At 42.6% G+C, this 24,132-nt stretch overlaps 1 protein-coding gene across 1 annotated transcript in view; it reads left to right on the top strand.

Moving 5' to 3' along the window:
* Positions 1-24,132, top strand: part of scfd2 (sec1 family domain containing 2) — a 92,360-nt gene that overhangs the window by 30,374 nt on the left and 37,854 nt on the right. Inside the window, exon 5 of the mRNA XM_038716508.1 lies at positions 7,910-8,204. Within this exon, the coding sequence (XP_038572436.1) occupies positions 7,910-8,204 (295 nt within the window). The remainder of the gene's footprint in view (positions 1-7,909; positions 8,205-24,132) is intronic.

A 24,132-nucleotide genomic window follows, 5' to 3' on the forward strand; every position in this document is an offset into this window, starting at 1 on the left:
CATCCACTACAGCAGCCTATGGTGATACCCTGCCAGGTTAGGAATGACGGCATGGGTAGAGCTGAGGTCAACGATGCAGAATACAGCCGTGATCCACCTAACATACAATAATAATAGTTTAGTAACACTTCAGCTCCAGCCCATTTCTTGTCTATTGAAGACTTCTTCAAGATAGAGGGATGGAGTTTTGGAGGGAAAGAGACAAGCAGACGCGGTGCAATCCGTGCAGGCTGTGATCAAGCGTCCCTGGGCTAGGTGTGGTGCAACAGTGCCCCCTAATGTTTGAAAGTCTCCACAAGCCTCGGAACTGAATTGAACAACAGCATCACTCATACTTCATCTCCCTCTTATGCAAACATGCTCATATAAACTTAAAAATGTGTTTACCTTCACAAAACTCAACCGCAACAGAAAATGATCACAATAAGTTGCCACTACACATTTACAAATTTGCAATCAGCCTTTTCCCACCCAAACACTTATTTTGAAATAGCCTCCTTTTTGTGCTGGTTAAACTTATTCACCCCCCACCATCACCACCACCACCACCTCTGTGCCCTCCTCTCTTTGTGAGACTGAAACTGGAATCAGATGGGCTGCTTTCATATTTCACATTACATGTTTCTTCATAAAATAAAAAAATGAAATAAAAAAAAAATACAAGAGAAAAAAAGCGATCCCTTCTCGTCCGCATCATGTTTCTTATTGGCTGCAGTGGAAAATGAAACTGAGCAACTGCAAAATGTCAAAGCCAGTTGTTTTGCTTTGAATCCCATCGGATAAATTGTAGTTTCATTCTGCCTCGTCTAGAAACCGTCTGTTTACCTCAGGATGTTTTTCTCCCTGCTGGAGCCTCCTGAGTCAATTAGTAGTGGATGTAATGTACTGTCCTTGGCAGTATCGGGGTGTGTGTGTGTGTGTGTGTGTGTGTGTCTACTCATGAATGCGTATGGTTCAGTTTCTCGCAGTGTGAGAAAAGTGCAGGAGGTTTAACATGGCCCTGGGGTTTGTGGCTGCCGAGCAGCTCTCATCTGGTGAATTATGCCATAATCTGTTGCAGCCTATGTGGCAAAAATAAAGCCTCATTAATTCCCTTATGTTTCCAAACACTTAGAGTGTACCGCCTCAATACACTTTTTTGTTTTACATTGAAAGCTGTGTGTGATTGCTATCTCACTCCTTTTTCCTTCTGGTGCCAAAGGAACTGCAGATCTTTCCCTGAGTGTGATAAGCAGGCAGGGTGTCGTGTGCCGGGCAGACACAGTCCAGCCGCAGTGACCAGCATGTGGCTGACTGGCGGCATGCGGGGACTGTGTGTTTGTGTCTGTGATTGGGTCCCACGTCTCCTCTAAATTATAGCCCTCAAGCTCTGAGCCAAGCCAACCTTTGACACACAGAGCAGAAGAGAAAAAAATGTGTATAAAAGACAGAGAGATGCATTTGGAGAAAGTGGCTTAAATGGGATGAAAGGTGGAAGGGAGAAGGACTGATGTAAAACCTTTTTGAGAGCTTTTGCCTGTATTGACAGGGAGGCATCATCCCTCCTCCTGCGAGCTGACCTTCAGCTGTGTCTTTAACAGTCCAGCGTGCTGGTCTGCGACCAGGCAACAAAAAAGACCCACCTCACACTCTGTGTGGTAATTCAGGCCTCATTTAAAGCAAAAGATTTACGTCTCGTGTTCCCACAAACATGCATCAGGCATCAAGCTGATGGAGCCAGACCAGGGGTCACCTTATACCTTTTAAGAGCTTTTTCTATCCACGGTGCCATCTATCACTCCATCTGTTACTTTACTGCAATCTGTCTAATCAATCAGTCAAATGGTCTGATCTTTTGCAATTTATTATGTTCTCTTTGTATTTTCTCTTAACTTGCCTAAGCTGAGACATGCAAGAGTTAACAGACTGATGGACAAGCCACAGGGTATTGGTCAGGCTGTAGAGTACATTCCATAATTTAATGATTTGTTGTAAAGACAATCCTGGTCAGTTTACCTACTTCAGTGTCAAAAAAATGCTGAAATTAACTGTTTTGGAGCTGCAAGTTTGATGAACAATTTCAGTCAGCACTTACCTCACTGACAAATACATTGTAATTTCTGTGACTGCTTCATAATAAGCCACTCTGTGTTTCGCCATGTGAATGCTTTTTAATGTGAAGCAGGCACAGTAGATAATGTTTGGATTGCAGTAGCAGTAACACAGAGGCTCATCATCAGAAATGGCTATCTCTGCCACTAATAATAATAAAAATAATATAAAATGAGGTAATAACAGAATATAAATGCATTTAAAGATTATTGCAGAAAAAATCTGAAGAATTAAAGCTTAGAACACACCACATGATTTGAAAGAGGGCAGGTAACCACTGACATTTGGCAGTTGTTGTATTTGAAATCTCTCACCTCATATTTGAGCGTCAAAAAAGTCACAGCTGTCACAGCAAAAATGATATTAACAATATGAAATTCAAAATAACGTTGCACAAAGTTGAGTGTTTTGATGAATTGCAAATCTTCCCCTGTTTAGTATAAGATCCTTTGTGCGGACTTGCTCTTCTTTGTGTTTAGATTCACGTTTCCGTTCTCCTTGTTAAAGACCTGATCGGCTGTGCACACCTTTCACACAAGACAGAATCATGGTTGTAAAAAGAGAGCCAGAGATAAACTTCATGTTTCCATTCCCGCTCAACTTAAGGCAAATTTCCGTCTTTTGATAAACAGAAATTTTCCGGTGAACTCGTTCTCGGATTCATCATTGTCACCACCACAGGTTACAATGAGCATATGTCCCTGCTGAGATGCTTTATGTGTGTGTGCGCGCTGGCAGGCTCAGATCAGGCACACTCATCCACAAAATGTCTTGTCGGAGCATTTGTGAGTTTGCTCTGAGTTTTGAGGCTGTTTACATGTTGAAAATCCTGCCAGTGTCTCTGAGAGTGAAGACATACTTGTTTGTTTCCCAGCTGTTCTACTACATATCAATAGTAAGCTTGCTGTACATAATTTTGAGTCAGAGTTTAGTCAAGATTTATGTATTTTGTTTTTAGAAGGTTTGCTTGTATCCCTTCCAGCTGTGCGTGTTGTTATTTGTGAATGCAAATTGGATGTGATTACACATTTGCAAATGAGGCACATGTGTGCTTTTCCAAAAGAATGCAAATCAGTTTTTTTTTTTTTTCTAGTTGCTATGGTAATGATCAACTGTCTGACAACCATGTAAGGTGACTCCTGTCCAGGGTGTTTTTGGTTGACTAGAACAACTGACCTATAGCCAACTTTGTTCATGCTCCCTCAAGGACCCCCACCTCCAATGCCTGCCCCTCCCCCTGCCCTCGGGCCCAGAAAAAAGGTTCATTGTGCAGGCAGGGAGCAAGGCAAGCAAGGCCTGGTTCTGTTTAGCGCGCTGTGCTGCATCTGAAACGCTCACCTTCCTCCAGGGTTTGCATCTGGAGCTGGTTTCCTGTTAAGGCTGCTCTGGGTAGGGGCGGAGTTTGGCCCTTCTCAGTGATTGGGTGAGATTGAGCCTTTATGGACCCCAAGATGGTTGGAACTGCCAAACCGTAATCTGTCAATCACTGGGATAGCTATTCAAACCAGTGCATAATGCAAGAGAGATCTCATGATTGGTGCACGTGATTGGCTCATGATTGGCGTAAGCGTAAATGCTTCAGTCATATACCAATAATCCAGCTGCAAATTTAGCATCAGCCAATCTGCTGAGCCTATTCAGAGAACAAAGAGCTGTTCTATATTTTTATTCAAAGTCAGTTTTTCTTTGGGAAATGTGTCATGATGAGAAATTCTCAAGTAATTTAAAGTAATGGCTTTATTTGAGTAATTGCAAGCGCTAAAATTAGTATTGTTTTGACAGAGCAATGCCATCGTTACTTTATAATTGTTTGTAATAGTCACATTAGACCATGGCAGCAGGACCAGCGCTGTAATGGTGTGTAATAATAACGTTAGCTTCCTGCTATTACTGCAGTAATTCTGTAGATCAGGCCATGATCACTGCCCCTGCATCTGCACAGTGGACCTTAAATGCCACATGAATTTAGCAGCATTCTTTTAGAGTCTGTCACTGAGAGTTTTTTTATTGGGTTTCCTGAGGAAGATGTCACATAGATTTTGGAAAGATAGATACCAGACATTCTGGTAGAAAGATATCCTTGAAAAGTTAGCTAAAATAAAACTGGTATTAGCAGAAAGAATTTTTTGAACAGGCTCTTTTTTTAAGCATTTCATTATTGATGCTTTAACTCTTTAAACCTGTAAAAAATATTTAAATGTTTTAGCTGGTCTAGATGGCACAAAGTCTAGCCACTCAATTCTGTTGGCCCTGTCTTTTGTAAATGCTTAAATTGCAAAGTAAGCTACTTCAACGGTCAAATGAATCAAGTGAAATAAAACACTTAATATCTGAGTGCAGTACTCTGATTGTGTTACCCTTGGAAAGCATACTGTATTCTACTTCATTCTGTTCCCAGAGGTGTACAGTACACTACCTTTCCAGTGAGCCTGTGTGCCAGCGCTGTGAGTCGGGCCTTGTTGAGTTTAGCTTCAGTGCTGGAAAGAGCTTTAGTCAGTCTTCCCACTCAGCTTCACTCAGTTCAATCTAAGTTCTGTACCAAAGACCTCCATTTCCTGCTCTGGCGCCATGGCATGCAGCTGACAGCAGCATTTATAGATCTTCTGAAGGGACCCAGTTACAGCGCATGCTTTCTCTTGCCCGTAAAAACATACACACAGACTACACAGTTAACACATGGTTAAGCATAATAGCCTATAAAATGTTGATTTCACGTATTGTAACTTGTGTTGCAAGTTCATTCAAGAAATACATTTGTGGAATGAATTCCAAACTTTTCTTTTGTCTACAAATTAAATTTTCAAACTTCGGATTCAGTTTTCCTAATTTTTCTGCAGTTTCATGAGACACTCTGCCAGGATTAAAGAAGACCAAAGTGATTAAGTGAAGCTATATAAAAATAAAATTGACTCTTCTATTGACAAAAAAAATGTGAACAGCCTTATTAGCTTACAGCTGTTGGCTATGTGGCCAGTGGTCCCCCCACCCCAAAGGGTCCATAGATAAATCTGAGGGCTCATGAGACAGCCCTTTTTATAGAAAAAAAAAGGGATATATATCTAACAAGCCTCTTCTAAACACTCAAATATCATGATAATTATAAATTATTACAGGCATGTTTCTGCTTTTAATCAATCAATACTTATATCCACAGTAGCAGCAAGATAAAACTGCATAAGGATAACTTTGATCAAATCAACAATCTTTTTACTATCTGGCAGCTACACTGACCAACCTGTCAAACAGTAGTTAAGACCGCATGTTAAAGAACAATACACAAAAATAATTGGATGCCTACAACTGAGAACATATACTGTTACTGTGTGCTCAGAGCCCCAGGAGGCAACACTCGTTCAGGTTTTAGAGAAGTACTTCTTGACAAATGATGTGAAGGCCCAGAGTCCCTCCAGAGCTCCTCTTTCAGCTCCTCCTCACTCCGCTGACCCATACTGAGAGCTTCTGATACCAAAGTAAGATGCCAGCAGGGTATAAGGCCAGATCTGGTTAAAATGAAAATATAATTTGATGACTGTGGCACGCTTCTTTGAGAGCCCTGAGGATCATATCAATGTCCTCCTGGACATGTACTGACAGATGTGTAGGCGATCAATACTTCTAAAGTGAGAGATGAAAGAGAAAGTGCTTAGCAGTTTGCAATTCAACAAGAAACCGTTAATGTCCTCTGCCTTTTTCTCCTCACTGCCGGCCACCAGGCAAGGGAAAGATCCCAAACATTGTTTGGCAGTTAGAATGAGTGCAACTCTGAGAGGTATTTGATTTCACAATGTTTAAGAAGAAAAATGTGTGCTGAGATTGTTTTTGAATGGTCCAGAGGGGCGAGTGGTTGGCTGGGGTCTGAGGCAGGGAGGAGTATTTGGAGTGAACAGACTTAACAGGAGAGCGTGTTCCAAGATACCTTGGATGTGACTGATGCAGATGTCACCTTCAGCTGTGTCTGTTCATGCAGCAATGACTGTAACTGTGATGTTAAGTTTAAGTTCATATTTATCATAAAGGAAATCCCTAACATCAACAGAGTCACTGATGTAGACCTTGCATTGTGAACAGTCTCCACGAGGGACAAAGTCTCCTCAGCCACTACTTCATGAGGGACAGTTAGTCAGTTCTGTGGCTTTGGCTCTCTGTCTTGCATCTGATTATATTGCATCTTTGGCTCAGGGCAGAGTTCTTCTGGGTCAGACACAAGATCCCCCCCGTGGGCCCACCACAAGGTCCAAAGCCCCTCGTTCTCAGAGCCTGTTTGTCTTGGTGAGAGGAACACAAAGCTCTGCACAGAGGAATCCCTCGTTAAAATGAAATATATCCACCGGGGCATTTGTAGCTCTATCCGACACAAACATATACTGTCCTCTGTCAACAATCATTCTCTTTATACTACCATCTGAAGCGTAATTCCTCTTGTAATATCTCAGTATCTTCTTTTCTTCCCTGCTTTATTTTTCCCCTCTGTGAAGCATTTCCCAGTTTCAGCTCTATTTTTCATAAAATTTTCATGCTGTTCATCGGACAGATTAGCTCCACACCCTTGTTTTATGTGTCTATGAGCTCAGCCTTGTTGTGAGACTGGCTAGTGTTCTGTAAACGGCCCGGTGAGCTACAGCAACTGTTGTGAGGGACTATTCAGACCTGCTCAGACAGGCTCACAAAAACAGGTCACTGCACCTTAACATTGCCCCAAATGGGCTGTGTGTGTGTGTGTGTGTGTGTGTGTGCGAGTGTGAGTTTGTGAGAGCGTGTGTGTGTGTAATAGAGAAAGAGGGAGGAAAGAGGGAAAACAGTTCAGTGCCCATGCAAATCCAACAAGAGAATGAAACAAAACTAAGCGTTACCTCAACTACTCACAGAGCTGTAAAATTAGCGAATGGAACGATGACCTCACTCACTCTGTGCTCTTCATTTAAACTCTTACAATATTTTTACAGCAGACATAACGGCACCAACTAATAAGAATGCAGACTAATGAAAAGGCAGTATCAAATGATGTAAGTACTCTTTGCATCACAGTGCAGTGTACTCAACAGGGGGGCACAGCTAATTAATCAATTAATCAACATGTATATTTTTACACTTAAGTTTTTATATGGACTAGACAAACAAGATAAAACGTGTGTATTAACGGTCTCCCCGTTTCCAGTCTTTACATACATACATTCATACATACATACTGTTGAGCCACCACAAGCCTCCAGAACAGCCTCAGTGCTCCTTGCTGAGCCCTTATTTAATCAGCTAATGCCATTGAGGTCAAGATCTCCTGAGTAGTGCAGAAACAAAAAAAAAATAACAAACATAGCCAGACATAACAGAAGGACATGTAGCATCAGAGACAGTCACTCTAAAAAGATTTGAAAATTAAAGTTTATATTATATAATTTGGTCTTATGGTGATGATGGTGTAGAGCACTGTCTTACACGTTGGTACACAGGTATGAACCGAGGTTGAGAGGTTTGGTAAGCCTACTTCTTTCTAACTCCACACTCCCAGAACGCCCCCAGCTGACAATATCTCAAGTAACATCACTTTGACATCAGACTTTGCGCAGTTCCCTCTTGAGCCACAAAGGGCTTTATACAACAATATTTAGCAGTACTCCCCTAGACCTGTAAGCAGACTTTGATGTGTGAAATCAGTGGAGTTTCCTCTTAATTAAAATCCCTATATGGCCCTTGGTCTTTTTGTGCTAGGTGCTGTAAAAATGTATCATATGCCACCTTTACATGTCTCTAGAAGGGTCAAATCTTCTGACTAACTGCCTGTTTGCCATGTATGTCTGTGTGTTGTGTGCGGGTGTCACAGGCTCTAGGAGACTCTGACTTCCCATCTGTGCTGAGGCAGCTGCTGCCCTTGATGAAGCCCCGTGGAGGCGAGGACAGCGCGGCCTTGGGGTCAAGGTCCAAGGAGGATGAATGCGGGCCCGATGAGCTGATTCTCCTGCTGGTTTACCTGTACTCCCTGGCTGATGAGGCACAGTCCGCAGACCATGATACCGAGGAGGAGGAGCTGGAGAAGCTGGAGAGGGAGCTTATAGGAGTGCTTACCCTGGTCATCACCCAAGAGACCAAACTCAGCCCCTTGCTCCAAAAACTCACCGGTGAGAAAGCGTTAACGTGATCACAATTTCACGATTACTTCCAGGTTGCCAAATTTGCTGATGGTCTAAGGCCACATTCACACTACTACGATGAGAGAAAGTGGAGTAGGAGAGTGGGAACAGCTGATTGTTTATTTCCTCAGTCTGCCTCCAGTGCTGTTAATGGGAGTTTTTTTTTTCTTCACACCACATCCCTCTCGTTCTATCCTTGCGTCACTCTCATTTCATACATACACACACACCTACGCACACACTTTCTGGCTAGTTTGACAAGCAGCTACACAAATAATCGAGTGTGGGAATGTCCGAATGTTGTGTATGTGGATAAGTGTGAGAGAGAAATAGTGTGAGAGAGAAAGGTCCCTTCACTTTTACATCTACATCTCCTTTGCAATGGCAGTACATTTACCTGTACAGCATCCAGAGATAGGAACACTTTTTATTTGTTGTACAAACTTGCTATTAGGCACCAGTGTCTGTGTTTGTACTGGTTTCTTTGGTTCCTCTGTGCAGCTCTAGAGTATTTGCTGGTTTAGCAGAGCTGGTAACTGTGTGGTAGGGCAGATCAAGGCCAGCCCTTAAGATGAATTAACCGTCTACCTCCACACCACAGCCAGTACCTCCCAGAGTAATAGCGTCTTTAACCTTGAGCCTGTACACACACGGTCTCCTCCCCTGCCACATAGTTCATAATTAGAGCTACTTTTAGTTTTAGCCCACTCTGTACCTTAGCACACACCCTGTCACTGCTGTTGGGGTTTTCATCTCATATCGCACATAAGCTCATATAGTATATATAGGGTTGGTAAATTTATGAAAAGCACCAATAAAGATTGTTGATCCCTCTTGCTCTTTTTCACTCTTTTCCTTCTCACACTCTGTCTCTCTCTCTTCCTGTTCCACTTGGCTAAGTGCAGCTTGGAATTGAGGGGCCTCTTGGCAGGCACCAGCTCAGAGATGTGGCTCATGTTAAAAACCTGACTCTCTGTTATAAACACTTCATTGGAAATTACCCTGTCATAGTGTGCCAGGTGTGTTTTAGACAGAAAAAGCTATGTGTGTGTGTGTGTGTGTGTGTGTGTGTGTGTGTGTGTGCACACATGCGCACGTCTTGCCCATTCAGAGGAATTCAGCAGTCTGCTTTTAGATTTGTGCGTTTGCATGCACATGCACGAGTGTCTGTATGAGAGTTTATACGGCAGTCGATGAAGTGCTTGGCTGGGGTAACAAGAGGCGGGAGGTCGTCTCTCTCTCCGCATGCAGAGCAAAACACAGATTGTGACATTCTCCCCAATTAAAGGACTCAAATGGAAACCAGACGGTAAATGAAACCTGGTCGCCATGAGAACAATGTTTTTATAAATTCTTCTATTTTGTTCCCCTTGGCTACAGTGCACGCTCAAACAGGGTGCAGAAACACAAGAACAACATACATAGAGAAGAAATAAGTTTAGGACAGTTCGCAGGACAGGCTAATGCAACACACCCCGACCCCACTAACTACCTCCTTCTGAGAACTTAATTAAAAAGCATCTTCAGGAAATGGTGTTCCTCAGGCAACTGAACACTGTGGTTTTGTTGTCTATTCCATGTTTCCTGTCAGCCAAGCCTACCTTGTCTCTGACACTGAGCTCCAAGCCCATTGGTTCCTACTAAAGATGTAAATCTTTAAAAATAGGTGATGAATGCATACATTTATTTTTAAAACAGCAGTGCACTGTAGTTTTTAGAAAAAAATACTCAAACATAAGTAAATGGTGTATTGGACTATTTTCAGCGGCAGATTTGGCGCGCTACTGAGGATTTAGGGCAGCAGAACAGTGTACATGGAATTGACTCAAAATAAACTGCAGTGCCCAGGTTCGTGGTAATAAAGTGCTGCTTACTCATCTCTCTAGTAAAGGCAGGAATCTGTGTGTCTGTTTGTATTGCGATTATGTCGAGAACCGTTCATCTAATCGACTTCACATGTGGCGGCCGTGTTGCTGGGGGGGTGGGGTGGTGTTGAAATGGAGTTATCTTCATCAGACAGGTGGAGGTGTAAGAGTGTAATGAAGTTCTAAGGAAGCGCTGAATATCTAGCAGGATCTCCGCCACTGTCGTGTTGTTTCAGTGTTATTCATGCTGTAGGTGAAACTAGTGTGAGACACATTTTATAGAAGCACTGCACTGCATCTAAAAAGTGCAGGGGGCCGTCACATCAGCCCCTCTGAACAGGAACTGTGCAAGTTTGTTTAATGTGTAGTTTTTGGACAACAATGAAGTTATATAGAATGTCTATATCAGACTATATAGACAATACTCGTTAGTATGCCCAATTCATTGCTTGTTTTGATCTTTTCATGGGATTCATAGACAAAAAGTAAAATATAGAATATCCCAGACTTCTCACCACTGTGCTTGATTTTGCACTTCACCCCAGAGAGTGTACAGAGCAGCATAAACAGACTCCTCAAAATGTCCTAATATAAGGTGTTAACTCAAGTTTGGGGTTTTCAAGAAGTCTTACTACATCTGTATGTTTGCATTTGTGTGCACAATACAACTTTCCCATCACTGTGTGCATGGGAGATGAACCTACTACGCAGCATACCATGTCTGCATTGTTGTCGTAAGGCATGGCTTTGATTAAAGGTTTGAACTGTATTTATCCAAGAAAATGGCTCCGCTTATTGCAGTCTGGGAAATGAGGTCTTAAACCTAACGCTCCACAGCCAACACCACATGTGGTAAGAGCTGGATTGGTCATGTGCAAAGCTGCGAATGGAGAACAAAAAGTGCGATTGGCTAAGGAACCCGCTGCGCTCCTGAAACTGGGAGTCTGATTGGCTGCTGCCAGTCTGTGGTGTACATGGGTGGTGTGTGTGATGTGTGCAGGTTGTAAATAGCTCCAAGCAGTTACTGTTAATCCCTTGTTCAGTTGTGGCAAAAACAACATTGATGGTGGTGAGAGAGCAAAAATGAGTGTTCCTCAGACTTCTTTATAGATTTGTTTCCTGTCCTTAATCTTGTTTTTCTCTGGTGCAGAATCAAATTTTTTCGGCTTTTCTCAGCATTAGGGTACAGTGGGCAGAGAAAGAGAGCAAGCCAACCCAAATGTTCCTAATTCTTCACCCTATGACATCTGGCTAGCTGTGGATGATGGATCATAGATTGTCTGCACTTTTGTCAGTGTGTGTGTGTACAGCTCCAGTAGTTAGAATGTGAAATCCCAGTCCTCAGATGGTGATGATAGTGATTTACTGGCAGCAGCGACGGAAGAAGGTTGCAAATTAACTTTCTGAGCAAGACGTGAATTTTAACTGAAATTGCGGCGGTTTCATGTCATGTTCCTCTCTCTCTCTGCCTCAGACTCACATTGGGTTTGTTATTCATCCTGTCAGTGGGGTGTGCACGGGGCAAGGAAGGAGGGAGCAGTGGGAGAGTCGGACCTCCCCAACGCCGCTGTTTGGGTTGGCACGGCAACACGGACTAGTCGAGCAACATGAAAAGGATCACACATAACTCTGGCCACCAACTCGCCGTCTGCCTACTTCTTTAACTTTGCGTCTTTTTTTATGTCCTTTTCTATTTCTCCCTCTTTCTTGATTTTTTATTTATTTTTTTTTACCACCCTCTGTTTCTTCCTCCTTCTGTCTCTGAGGCCCTAACGCACCAGGCTGGTTGCAGGGGGAAGTGGAGCATAAGTTGGTCTAATGATCACGCCTGATTAAATATATTTCCCCTGCTGCACTGTGTTTATGAAATTAGTCCCAATTATTTTTAATTGGTGGTCTTTCTTTACTTCCGTCTCTCTTACACAAACACACACGTACACACACATACATGTACGAGGTGAAAACCGTAGACCCCAGGGTTGAACAAAGCAGCCGGTGGCATTGTTCTCTCTAGTTCACTTCATCAGATAAGCTGATGACATGGAGCTCAGGCTTTAATTAACAGAGGCTCATCAGCTCCTCACTGCCGGGCCAGACAGGCCTGGTTAACAGGAAGGGCCACACACGGAGTCGCGATCAGACCCCCAGACTCACAACCCACAAAGTCTGCTCCCAAGTCAGCACTGCGGTTGAGTCTCCATACTGGGTCTCTTGTTTCCTTGAATCCATCGCACTACTTTCTTCTCCTCTGGGTTATTCTGATTTAGACCCAAAGGACAGTGTGACAGTTTTGGTAGCAAGTAACAGGCAGACAAGGAAACAAATGGATACAACTTTAAAGTGGAAGAGCAACATGGCGATGGCATAGATGAACTGGCAGCTGCATGTATCAAACTGGTCCCTGATGAGGGCAGACAGTATAGGAGTCAATATGACGGCCGATTCAGAAAATTCACCCAGTAACAACCGTCCTACAGCAACTGCTCCAGTCGTTCTGAACCTTTTGTAGCTTGTCACACCTTATAATTAAGAGACACCTACTGTAATTGTAACCCTCCATCATAGATGTGCTTACTGAATAGTGATAAATACTTCAACTAAAGCGTAAGTTTTCTTTTCAGCTTTTTTATGTTATAATTGGCTTGGAGACTAAAGACTATTTCACTGCTAGAATATGCTTTTTTTCTATGGGAAGCACATCTTAAAACATCTTATCTCATATCTTGAATTTATGCTACATTAGAACTGCATGCAAGTGGATGTTTCCTACCCCTTCTGTCATCAAGGAAGTATTTGTCTTTTCAAGACCAATTAGTGAGCTTTGAAAAATGGGTTTGGTGCTCCACTTTCCCTTAACAACTGAGATACTGACCTGGAATTAGTTTGGAGGTTTTAACCCAGTACGATGGATAGATACATGGATGCAGGGCAGACTGTGACAAAAAATCGGCCCTGGGCCCAGGCGGCCCACCAATACACCGTGCTTCCATATAAAACATGTGTACCTACTATAAAATTCCCCCAAAACAAGCTGAGTGGTATTTGCTGTGGATAAGTGTGCCAGTGCCAGTCATTCACACATTTACTGACTCCATGGTTATCAGAGGGGGCCATGGAGTACACAACTCATACTCAAGTACAAGTAGCCTACATGTCTTTTTCACAGCAGCGTGGGATTAGCCAATGCTGACAAAATAACCTCACCTCAGCTGTTTGGACAGTTAGCCAAAAGTTAAGACTACATTAGGAAACTATGCTAGCTACAAACACAATGTCAAATAGCTTATGCAGCGCTGTATGACAGTGAGTGATCACCAGCAGTAGGTGATAGCCACTCTTTATGATAACGTTATGATAATGTTATAATCACTGACATTAATTGAAGTAATCATCATCATTGTCACTATGGCATCACTTTGTGTTGAAAAGTGGTGGGAACATTTAAGTGCTCATAGTAGGGGTGTGACGATACACTTAGCCCACAAAACGTGACATTTCACAAGATTGGGGCCATGAAAACAAGATAAGAGTATATTTTAATACTATGTTGAAAAAATAGTTATTGCTGAAATATTTTATATGGGGTCTGGGGATTTTGAGCATTAAACACTTAATTTCCTGCATTCTGGAGACATTTTCTGCACCAATTTATGGTGGAAATGTCTTTATTTTTATAAAGGGAAACACAAAATTCAGGTGGCAGCTGACCATTCAGAATATAAAAATAAAAGAGAATTTAATACAGTAATAAGTAGCGTGTGTGTATATGTATATGTGCTGGTCATATAATTAGAATATCATCAAAAAGTTGATTTATTTCAGTAATTCCATTCAAAAAGTGAAACTTGGATGATATTCATTCATTACACACAGACTGATATATTTCAAATGTTTATTTCATTTAATTGTGATGATTAAAACTGACAACTAATGAAAATCCCAAATTCAGTATCCTCGAAAATTAGATTACTTAAGACCAATACAAAAAAAGGATTTTTAGAAATGTTGGCCAACTGAAAAGTATGAACATGAAAAGTATGAGCATGTACAGCACTCAGTACTTAGTTGGGGCTCCTTTTGCCTGAATTATTGCAGCAATGCGGCGTGGCATGGAGTCGATCAGTCTGTAGCACTGCTCAGGTGTTATGAGAGCCCAGGTTGCTCTGATAGTGGCCTTCAGCTCTTCTGCATTGTCGGGTCTGGCGTATCGCATCTTCCTCTTCACAATACCCCATAGATTTTCTATAGGGTTAAGGTCAGGCGAGTTTGCTGGCCAGTTAAGAACAGGGATACCATGGTCCTTAAACCAGGTACTGGTAGCTTTGGCACTGTGTGCAGGTGCCACGTCCTGCTGGAAAATGAAATCTGCATCTCCATAAAGTTGGTCAGCAGCAGGAAGCATGAAGTGCTCTAAAACTTCCTGGTAGACGGCTGCGTTGTCCTTGGACCTCAGAAAACACAGTGGACCAACACCAGCAGATGACATGGCACCTCAAACCATCACTGACTGTGGAAACTTTCCACTGGACTTCAAGCAACGTGGATTCTGTGCCTCTCCTCTCTTCCTTCAGACTCTGGGACCTTGATTTCCAAAGGAAATGCAAAATTTACTTTCATCATAGAACATAACTTTGGACCACTCAGCAGCAGTCCAGTCCTTTTTGTCTTTAGCCCAGGCGAGACGCTTTTGACGCTGTGTCTTGTTCAAGAGTGGCTTGACACAAGGAATGCGACAGCTGAAACCCATGTCTTGCATACGTCTGTGCGTGGTGGTTCTTGAAGCACTGACTCCAGCTGCAGTCCACTCTTTGTGAATCTCCCCCACATTTTTGGGTTTTGTTTCACAATCCTCTCCATGGTGAAGTTATCCCTATTGCTTGTATATGTTTTTTCTACCACATCTTTCTACCATTCCTTCCCTTCGCCTCTCTATTAATGTGCTTGGACACAGAACTCTGTGAACAGCCAGCCTCTTTAGCAATGACCTTTTGTGTCTTGCCCTCCTTGTGCAAGGTGTCAATGGTCGTCTTTTGGACAGCTGTCAAGTCAGCAGTCTTCCCCATGATTGTGTAGCCCACAGAACTAGACTGAGAGACCATTTAAAGGCCTTTGCAGGTGTTTTGAGTTAATTAGCTGATTGTGTGGCACCAGGTGTCCTCAATATTGAACCTTTTCACAATATTCTAATTTTCTGAGATACTGATTTTGGGGTTTTCATTAGTTGTCAGTTATAATCATCAAAATTAAAAGGAATGAACACTTGAAATATATCAGTCTGTGTGGAATGAATGTATACATTATACAAGTTTCACTTTTTGAAAGGAATTACTGAAATACATCAACTTTTTGATGATATTCTAATTATATGACCAGCACCTGTGTGTGTGTGTGTGTGTGTGTGTGTGTGTGTGTGTGTGTGTGTGTGTGTGTGTGTGTGTGTGTGTGTGTGTGTGTGTGTGTGTGTGTAATTTTTTTTTTTTTAGCTTAAGTTTCTTTTTTTGGACAACACAGATGTTTCTTGTATATTTACAATGCATTGCAGGTTTTCTTATTGTGCAAATAAACGTTTTTTGTGGGTAGCCTACATGTCCCCAGCATCCCCAGTGTAAATTACCCTACCTCCTCCCTCCCTATAGGTTGAGCTACTCCATGCTTACCGCTTCACCTCCACTCTCCTCCTGCTCTCTCTCTCCCTCGGCCCTGTCACTTTGTCCCTCTGCTTGGCTGTCACACGCCTCCTCTTCTGCCTAGCAGTGGCCACGGCTCTCCTTAACTACTTCAAGTGCCGGGGCCTGCACTACGTTGGGTACTGCAGCTGGTGATGAAGCTACTGGAGCCCCGGCAGCAAACATATCGGTTGTTTTTGCACATGTGGCGGCCTCCGTCTGAAGCATAGACTGCAGACTTTTTTTTGGTCCACAACACAAGAATTGTGTTTACCCTCAAACAATCCATGCCGGAAACGTGTGCTAATCATGTTCTTTAGAAACTAGATTTAATGAGTTCATCAAAAACCAATACGGGTTTGTCACCCACATCTTAACTCCCGTAAATCACCTAGTGTAGAACTGTGTTCAAATTTGGTAATCACATCTCTTTTTCTCCCAGGGAGTACTATGTCAACTCAAAATTAAACTAGAAAACTGAAGCAGAACTAACAATGCCTTTCTTGGGCAAGCAATCAAACATTAGCTCTACAACTTTAGTCCGGTGGATAATTTAATTTTGACTCAGTGAAATAGTATGAGACAAAGGGGCTGTCAAATCATTGGGAGAGATACATTGGCTTTTGTAGTTTTAATGACATTTTTGTCCTTAGACTGTTCGTATAATGTACTGTATTCAGTGATTGAAAATGATACCTGTGGCATTATCACTCAGAAGCAAGCCGTTGACTATCAGAGTAGTACAGTGAGTAGCAGCCATGGGTTGTCGGGTAGATTTCACAGAACTTTCACAGAAGTTTAGTTTACACCTCTGTTTGTTTTATGGAGTGTGTTAGCGCTCAGCAGAGAATTCCTCTGCTACTTATTTATGACAGGAAATGCACATCATAAAAGACTTGTAAGCACATATCTCCGCTGGGAATTGGGGCTTGTAGAATGAAAAAGGACACTATCACGATCCCACACAGACTTGCAAATAGATACACACGCACTCGCTCAACAGAGCAAAGGCAGAAATACAAACCAGACACACATACAGGCAGGCTCCAGAGGGACTCTAACTGAGACAGTGGCCCCTGGCCCCTGCACACGCGTCGGTGCATGCGGGGGTCAGTCTGTGACCCTTTGACGGAGGGTCAGCGGAGGAGTCTGGCCAACACGTTCTGCCCGCTCGCCTCTCGTCTTCTGCAGGGACAATCCTCAGCTCATCTGGGAAGACATCCCTCCTGATCTGCACACATAAGTTTCTGCTTTGCATTCTGTGCAGCACTTAGACAAAGAATTTAAAGAAGGTCTTTGCGGATGTTTGTGTACGTATGTGTCTCTGTGTGTGCTCCTTCTGTGGTCTAATGGCCATAGAAACAAACTTCTCGTTCATAAATACGTGCATGAGTTTGACAGACTGTGTGTGCGCGTCTGTTTTTTGCCTGAGCCACTTCGTTTTACAGTATATCTGTGCTGTATCTGTTGGTGCGGAAGAACTTGTTTACATTTAGGATTCCAGTCAGCAGTGAAAGATGACCTGTCCTAATTTACCCGCTTTCCTCCCCAAACTGTCCCCTCGCTCTCTCTCTACCCCCAACCAGTGCAACTCCCTCCATTCTCTGAATCTGAGGAACTCTCGAACCTACTTTCACCTCATGCAGTTCAATGGAATAAAGTTATCGGCTGTCAATAAAAATCTTGTGATGTTACAGTAAAAGGCTGCAGCTCTGCACTGCTTTTGGTGACTACGCCCTCAAACAACAGCAGTAACAGAAGGATGCTCTTTGTGTTAGCGTCCCTTACAAGCAGCACTCTGGCTTCACTAGAAGTGAAATGTGTCAATTCAGTTCGAAGTTCTTCTGCTCGGTTCTGAGTTCTCCTGGGTGGAGAATTCCTCCACGGCCTCGACACCAGATGGAAGCTCTCCTGGCGCTATGAGCTGGCCGGGTCATTTCCTGTCAGGAGGCCTGGTGTTAATCAAGGCCTGAGCCAGCAGGAACGCCCCCTACTCCCCTGCCTCCTCCTCCTCTTTTTTTTTTTTTTTTTTTTTTTTATATTTTTTTTACAACCCTTCTCTTCTTACACCCCCTCATCTAGCAGAGAGGCTAAGAAATACACATTTTTACCTCCTCCCCCATCTCCCCCTTTAGTTTCTGTTCTTTTGTCTTCCATACCATACCCCTGCTTTGTTTAGTACATGCCCGCTTTCCTCTCGAGTGTCTTTAGGTGGTCGTAAATCATGAGAATGGTCTGTGTTATCAAAGTGTCCCTATGGAGGCCTGCTGGTCCAGCAAACAGATAGAAGGAGATAGTAAGGAATGAGGAGAAAGGAGTTTTTCTTGACTTGCGGTCTGGTCACTTTCTGTTGTGTCTGTTAGTGTCTCTCGTAGTGTGATGGACACAGTCGCAGATAGGCTTATCTCCTTGCTCCTCCTACTTAGCTGACCTCCACACTGACCAGACACAGGCCTACAAACTGAGGGGTGCAGTCAGAGGGAATTTCTTTCTTAGTCACATAATTGTCTACGTGCCTCATCTCCAGTGTTCAATGGTGAAATGTTGCCTCAGCTGTGGGTTTTTTTGTGGGGTCATTTCCATGCTGGAAGGTTCTCGACTCATGCATATGAAGCTCATGGATCCTAATTTTGGGTTGATGCATAAAAGTATAATTTAGTTAGAGAAAATTCAGTGAAACTAAGTATGAAAAATGCCAAGTATGAGACTTGGACTCATACTTGGCATGAAAATACAATAGTCCATCAGTTTTTTTGTTTTGCTGTTGCAGTGTTATCAGATTTGTGATTTAATTTTGATGACCGCGAGCAGTTCAAACTATTGCTGTGTTTGGAGAACATTTCTTTCTCCTCTAATAGAGTTCACAACCCTAAGAAACCTGTTCTACCAGCAGAACATAAAGGTTCATTCTTCAAATAAATCTTTTAGTCAAATAAATCTCCGAGTGCTAATGTTCATTATTAGGGTTGTGATGAGACACTTAACCCACGGGATCGAGCCTGGAGTCAAGATTTTAACACTATTTTTAAGAAATCTTCAATGTTAAATTATATGAAAAATTTTAGCATTAAACACTTTATTTCCTGCATTCTGAGGATTTTTTCTGCACCACTTTATCATGATTTAGTCTTCCCTCCTCTTTGTGTCTTTGTTTGGGGAAGTCACTGCTTTAAATGTGATCGTGGCACCTTTTCACCTCAGTGATAAATTATTACATTCAGAATCTCTCCCACATATCTGCGTTCTGACATGTCCAGAAAAAAAGTCATAATTCAACAAGACTAATGTCATCATTTGATGAGAAGTCTACCTGCCCTATACTCTGCTGTGCATTACGTTATTGATCCGATGGCAGTAACATTAGCCCCTTGACTGAGATCATAAAGTCATTAGCATAATAATACCAGAAGTTGCAATACCCAGTACAGCTACTGCTCCAATTTGCTGTACTACTTGCTACAAGCCCACTAAGCAATCCATATGTGTGGGTTTATTGTATTTCTCATCATTCCTAATGAAAACACGATCTCTATTATTCAAAAACAAGGAATTTTTAGTCTGTAATCCCTTATTTTCAGGTAATCAGTGCTGAAAATGCTAAAGTAAAGTGTTCCTGTTAGTCTGTGCTCCCCTTGGTAGGTGAGTGTTGTTGCTGAGCTGAGCTGACTCAGTCTGATGAAGCGCAGGCTGCTGGGGAAGATGGTCACTATCTTTGAAATCCTATCAATAGAACCTATTCCTCCATCACATTTTCTGTCTGCCTCTCCATCCTCTTATCTGCTCTTACTTCTCTCTGCTTCTTGGTCTTCCCAGGCCGCCTCACACACTCTCTCATTCACACACACACACACACACACACACACACACACTTGACTGTTCTTTGATGCTGACAGCTGCTCGCCGTCTGCACTGTGTCTGTGAGCTTAGCGCTGTCATATCCGACTCAGCCCACTCTCAGTCCAGGTAAACGGTTCTCTCTGATGGGAAGAGATGGAGGGATGAATGAATTGCCTGTTGTAACATTTCCTCTGCAGTCTCGCTGATGGTGAGACACATTTTGGCGAACAGGGCCGTCAGCGGCCGTTATCACCGCCATCCACACAGCGTGGGGGTATATACCATGATAATGACTACAGCGGGGATTGCAGTGAGGCCAGTGTAAACTCAGTCCCCCAGAAAATAAACACATTAGAACATACATATGCACAACTATTGCCCCTTGCCCTAAGGCCAGAGTGCCCCCCGCCCGTATTGCATACTCCCCCAGTATACCATCTTCTTCTCTATCGCCCCTGACCCAGAACACACAAACTCAAGTCTCCACATTGAAAACACTCACTATTTTTGGCCATGCTTTAATTTCCCTCTCCGTACTGTAGTGATAACAAATCCTAAGAAAATCCACTGTAGGGGATGTGTTATTTCCAGGATGGGGTGTATGGTTTTAATTTTCTCCTTTTCCTGTTCTCTCCTCCACGCCTCTCATCCCCTTTTAGACTCTCCTCACATATTGCTGCTGGAAGTGTTTGCAGTTCCTTAGTAACATGGCGCCGGAGTATCACAGTTGTACACAGCCTCTCCCCTCTAATGAAACACTCACTTATTTATCACCAACTGTTGACAAAGTGACATTAGTGCTGTGATGTCTGATTCAGATCTTGGAAATGGATCGTGCAGTGTTAAACATACTGAGAATTAGGATTGAAATACAACACAACCTGTTGATTTATGGATTCTTTTCAAATTTAAGATATAATCAATCAGTGCCTGTAGAGTGTTATTTCTTGTTGAAGTGGTATTAGACACACTAATGTGCATTTTATAGCACTGCTGTGGCAGGTCTTGCCCTCTACTGTCTGCCTGTGTAGACACAGAGACTCACGCACACACACAAGCACACATAACAATAACATCTGTCTCTCAGGTGGGAGCAGCCGCCCCCTGGTAGGCCTCCTTGCATCACTGCACCAGTCAAGAGGCTGAACACTCACACACACACACACGCATATAGGCAGCTGCTTCACACTTTCACTTGAACTTTGAATTATTCTAAAACCAGCAAGCTTTGTAGTCCAAATGTTTTCAGTTGTGATACGCTGTGCTGCGGTTCCTGACCCGTCCGTGAAAGCCCTCTGTTGCAGTGTGTGGGAGCGGATTAGCCCGTTGTGTATTTTGAATGACAGGATTATGAAGTTTGTGTGCTATTGGGCCGGTGTGTATGAATAGTGTGTGTTATCAGACGTCGAGCGTGTTATTTGTGTTATGCTAACCCATTTTTGTAAGCTACGCATCTTTTCTGCAAAGGTTATTATGGTTATTATTATTATGGTGTACTGTCGGGGCCAGGAATATGATACACACACGCATTCCTAAATTTAAAACCATGTTAACATTATTGAGACACCGGAAAGTTGTGATTTAACCGTTATATAGATATTTATATTTAATAAAAAGTGAAACGGATAGTTTTGAGACATTCCCTTAACCATAGGTGGCGTCAACATATCAAGGTCAGAAATTATAAGTGGTATGTCTGCTAGCAGTCGCCGTTGCTCTGGCTTCATCCACCCTGTAATCAGCTTTGATGTGGACCTCAACCCCACCAGGATATGATGTTTGTGTAGGATGCCTGCCTGGATGGGTAAGTATATGAATGATCCCGTTCGGTTTTGGGTATCCTTTTGAGCGCTCCTCTGATGTTCAGCTCAGGGGACTGAAACAGGAAGTTGAGATGCGATTAGGGGGATATGACATTTGCAAGAGGAGCTTCCGGTGATAGGAGGCTTCCTCTGTGTCTGTGGGACTCAACCCCTTACCCCCCCCAATCCGGTGATGACTACATATTCTTCCAGTCCGCTCCTCTCTCACTCACTTACCAGCTGTTTATGTCACACATATGCATTTCCATGTTAAAGGGTCAATTCACATGAATTACAAAAAAACATTTTTTTAACACTTGCTGCTGCTGTCTCCACCCTAGTACAATGGAGGTGAACTGGATTTAGTTTGTGGAACTCACCGTATAGAATAATATATTTATAAAGAAGCTTCTACTGACGTAGAAGAGCAGCTCTCAAGTGATCCCATCATTAATCACATTTGTTCTGAGCAGAAATAGCCAATCAAAGAAAAGGATTTACCCTAGGTCTGCTATATTGTTCATTCTTTATTTAAAAAAATCTTTATTCTGCTAAAATCTAAATTTTATTTTTGTACAACAATCTAGTATTATGTATATGTAAATAGGGAGGACATTTTAGGAGATTGGAACAAAAAGACAATCGCAAAGAAAGAAAGAAGTGATGCTGCTGCTAGGAGAGGAATTTTACAAACACTCAAATGTTTAAAGACTTCTAGAGACTACATCATGTTTCAGTTTTAGTCCAACTTATTATTATTAATTATTTCTTTTTTGAGGATAATCTGTAATTTCTTCCTGTCACCCTGCAATACCTTCTCTCTGTCTGAAGTCTTTGTCCTGCACATGAATACATGTAAAAAGCCTGTTAGACACCTGGTCACACATATGCATAGCCAAGAAATCAGCTTTTTCCAGGCAAAATCTTGCTTGATAAGCCAGATTCCTCTAATCCCCAACCCCAGAAACTATGTTTTAGTATCCATAATTTTTAAGAAATCACGTTACTGCAGAAAGATGACTGTAAAAGCACTCAGTGACTCCATTACCGCAGAACATTTTTCATTGGAGCTGTATTTTACGCAGGAAATAGTCCCCATTCAATGTGTTCTGTGGAAGTTTTTATATTTTCACAAGTGCAGCTGGGTTTGCCAACATGTTTCTTTTACTTCTGTTTTTAGTTCCCATGAAGATCCTTACAACCTGTGATCTCTTTGAAAAGGTGAAGTCAAATGAGAAGTGAAAGCCCCCCTCTTTCTACAACCAGTGCCCTAGTTACTCTGGAAACAATACCTTCATAACTATAAAACCTATTCAGAGTGTCTGCTGTGGTCGTTTTTATGTTTTCACAAGTGTGACTTGGTATGCCACTGTGTTTGTAGTTCCCCTGATGCCCCTCACAACCGGTACAATCTTTCACTTTCCCCCCTCGACTCATCCCTCTGCAGCCTCATTCTCCTCCTTAATGTGGGATTACACGCTGTTGCAACCCGTTCCTCCAGCCATGTACTACTGTTCTTATAGAGCAACACCACAAAGTTGTACCACTCTTAAAAGCAGCTGTAAGCACGGCACACTATAGCTCTCTTGTAGAAGTGAGACTTAGAGATAGAACACTTTGTTTGTGAGCACTGCACCTCATCACTTTCCTGCGTGGAGAAGATCTGAGTCATACCGCAGCACAATAGTGTGTGTCTGAATGAGCAGATAAGTGTGAGTCACAGTAAAGTTGTATGAGTGCACAAGAAAGAAAGAAATTAAATGTGCTACAATATATGGGCAGTACTTTGTCATCTGCTCTGGCTTTGCTTTAAGAGGGAAAAGAAAAAAACATTCCAGATTAATCAATCAATCTGTGTGTGTGTGTGTGTGTGTGTGTGTGTGTGTGTGTGCTGTGCCTCAACATGTGGCTTCAATCTCTGTTTTCTGTTGCGTCCCACCCCTCTTTTACCCTTCACAGAGACTTTTGACCATTGAAGACGTCTTTGTGGTTGAAAACAAGTCATTTCAAACTAGATTTCACGTTTGTGAATTTGACCTTGCTTTTTTTTTGTTAGAACATCGTGGATCTAAATGTCTCCACAGCAAAAGAATCAGATCTTATGCAACAGTGATTCTATAAGAAAGATTATCATAACAGCATCCAGGTTAAGGTGTGTGTGTGTGTGCGCGTGTGTGTGTGTGTGTTGACTGATGAGCCAGTAAACAGACCCAGCGTCTCAGATATCGGTGGAGTTTATTGCTTTGGGTTCAGATCTGGCAGCCTCTGAGTTGTTTATTTGCCTTTCAGGTATCAAATGAAACCCGCAACTCTCTCTCCCAATCACATGTATTCCGTCGGTCTGACAGTGCATATAGCTTTGTGGAGTCAATAAACAGTCGTGCATGAACTTGTCCACACAAATACACAACTCTTTGTCCAGCGCGTACAGCAACTAATCTCACTTTTCTTCTTTCCCACACACACACACACACACATACGGTCATCGCTCACTTTTTCTCATCGCTCTCTCTTTGTACATACACACTACATACAAACATGTACAGGGCTACTGCCTTCCCATGCTTGGTCCCAGGTCAGCTTGGTTTTATAGGTCAAACACAAATTCTCTAGTCCACTCAGCGCGTAATTCAGACCAGCAGCAACCAGGGACCACCAGAGGGGGTAGAGGCTACACAACCAACCCAACCAACATGTCAACCGCCTACCACACACACACACTTGCACAAACATACATACACAGCAG

Source organism: Micropterus salmoides, unplaced genomic scaffold (genome assembly GCF_014851395.1).
Source record: "Micropterus salmoides isolate LMB-PRFRI ecotype aquatic unplaced genomic scaffold, ASM1485139v1 Ms_hic_scaffold_13, whole genome shotgun sequence".
NCBI classification, from domain to species: Eukaryota; Metazoa; Chordata; class Actinopteri; order Centrarchiformes; family Centrarchidae; genus Micropterus; species Micropterus salmoides.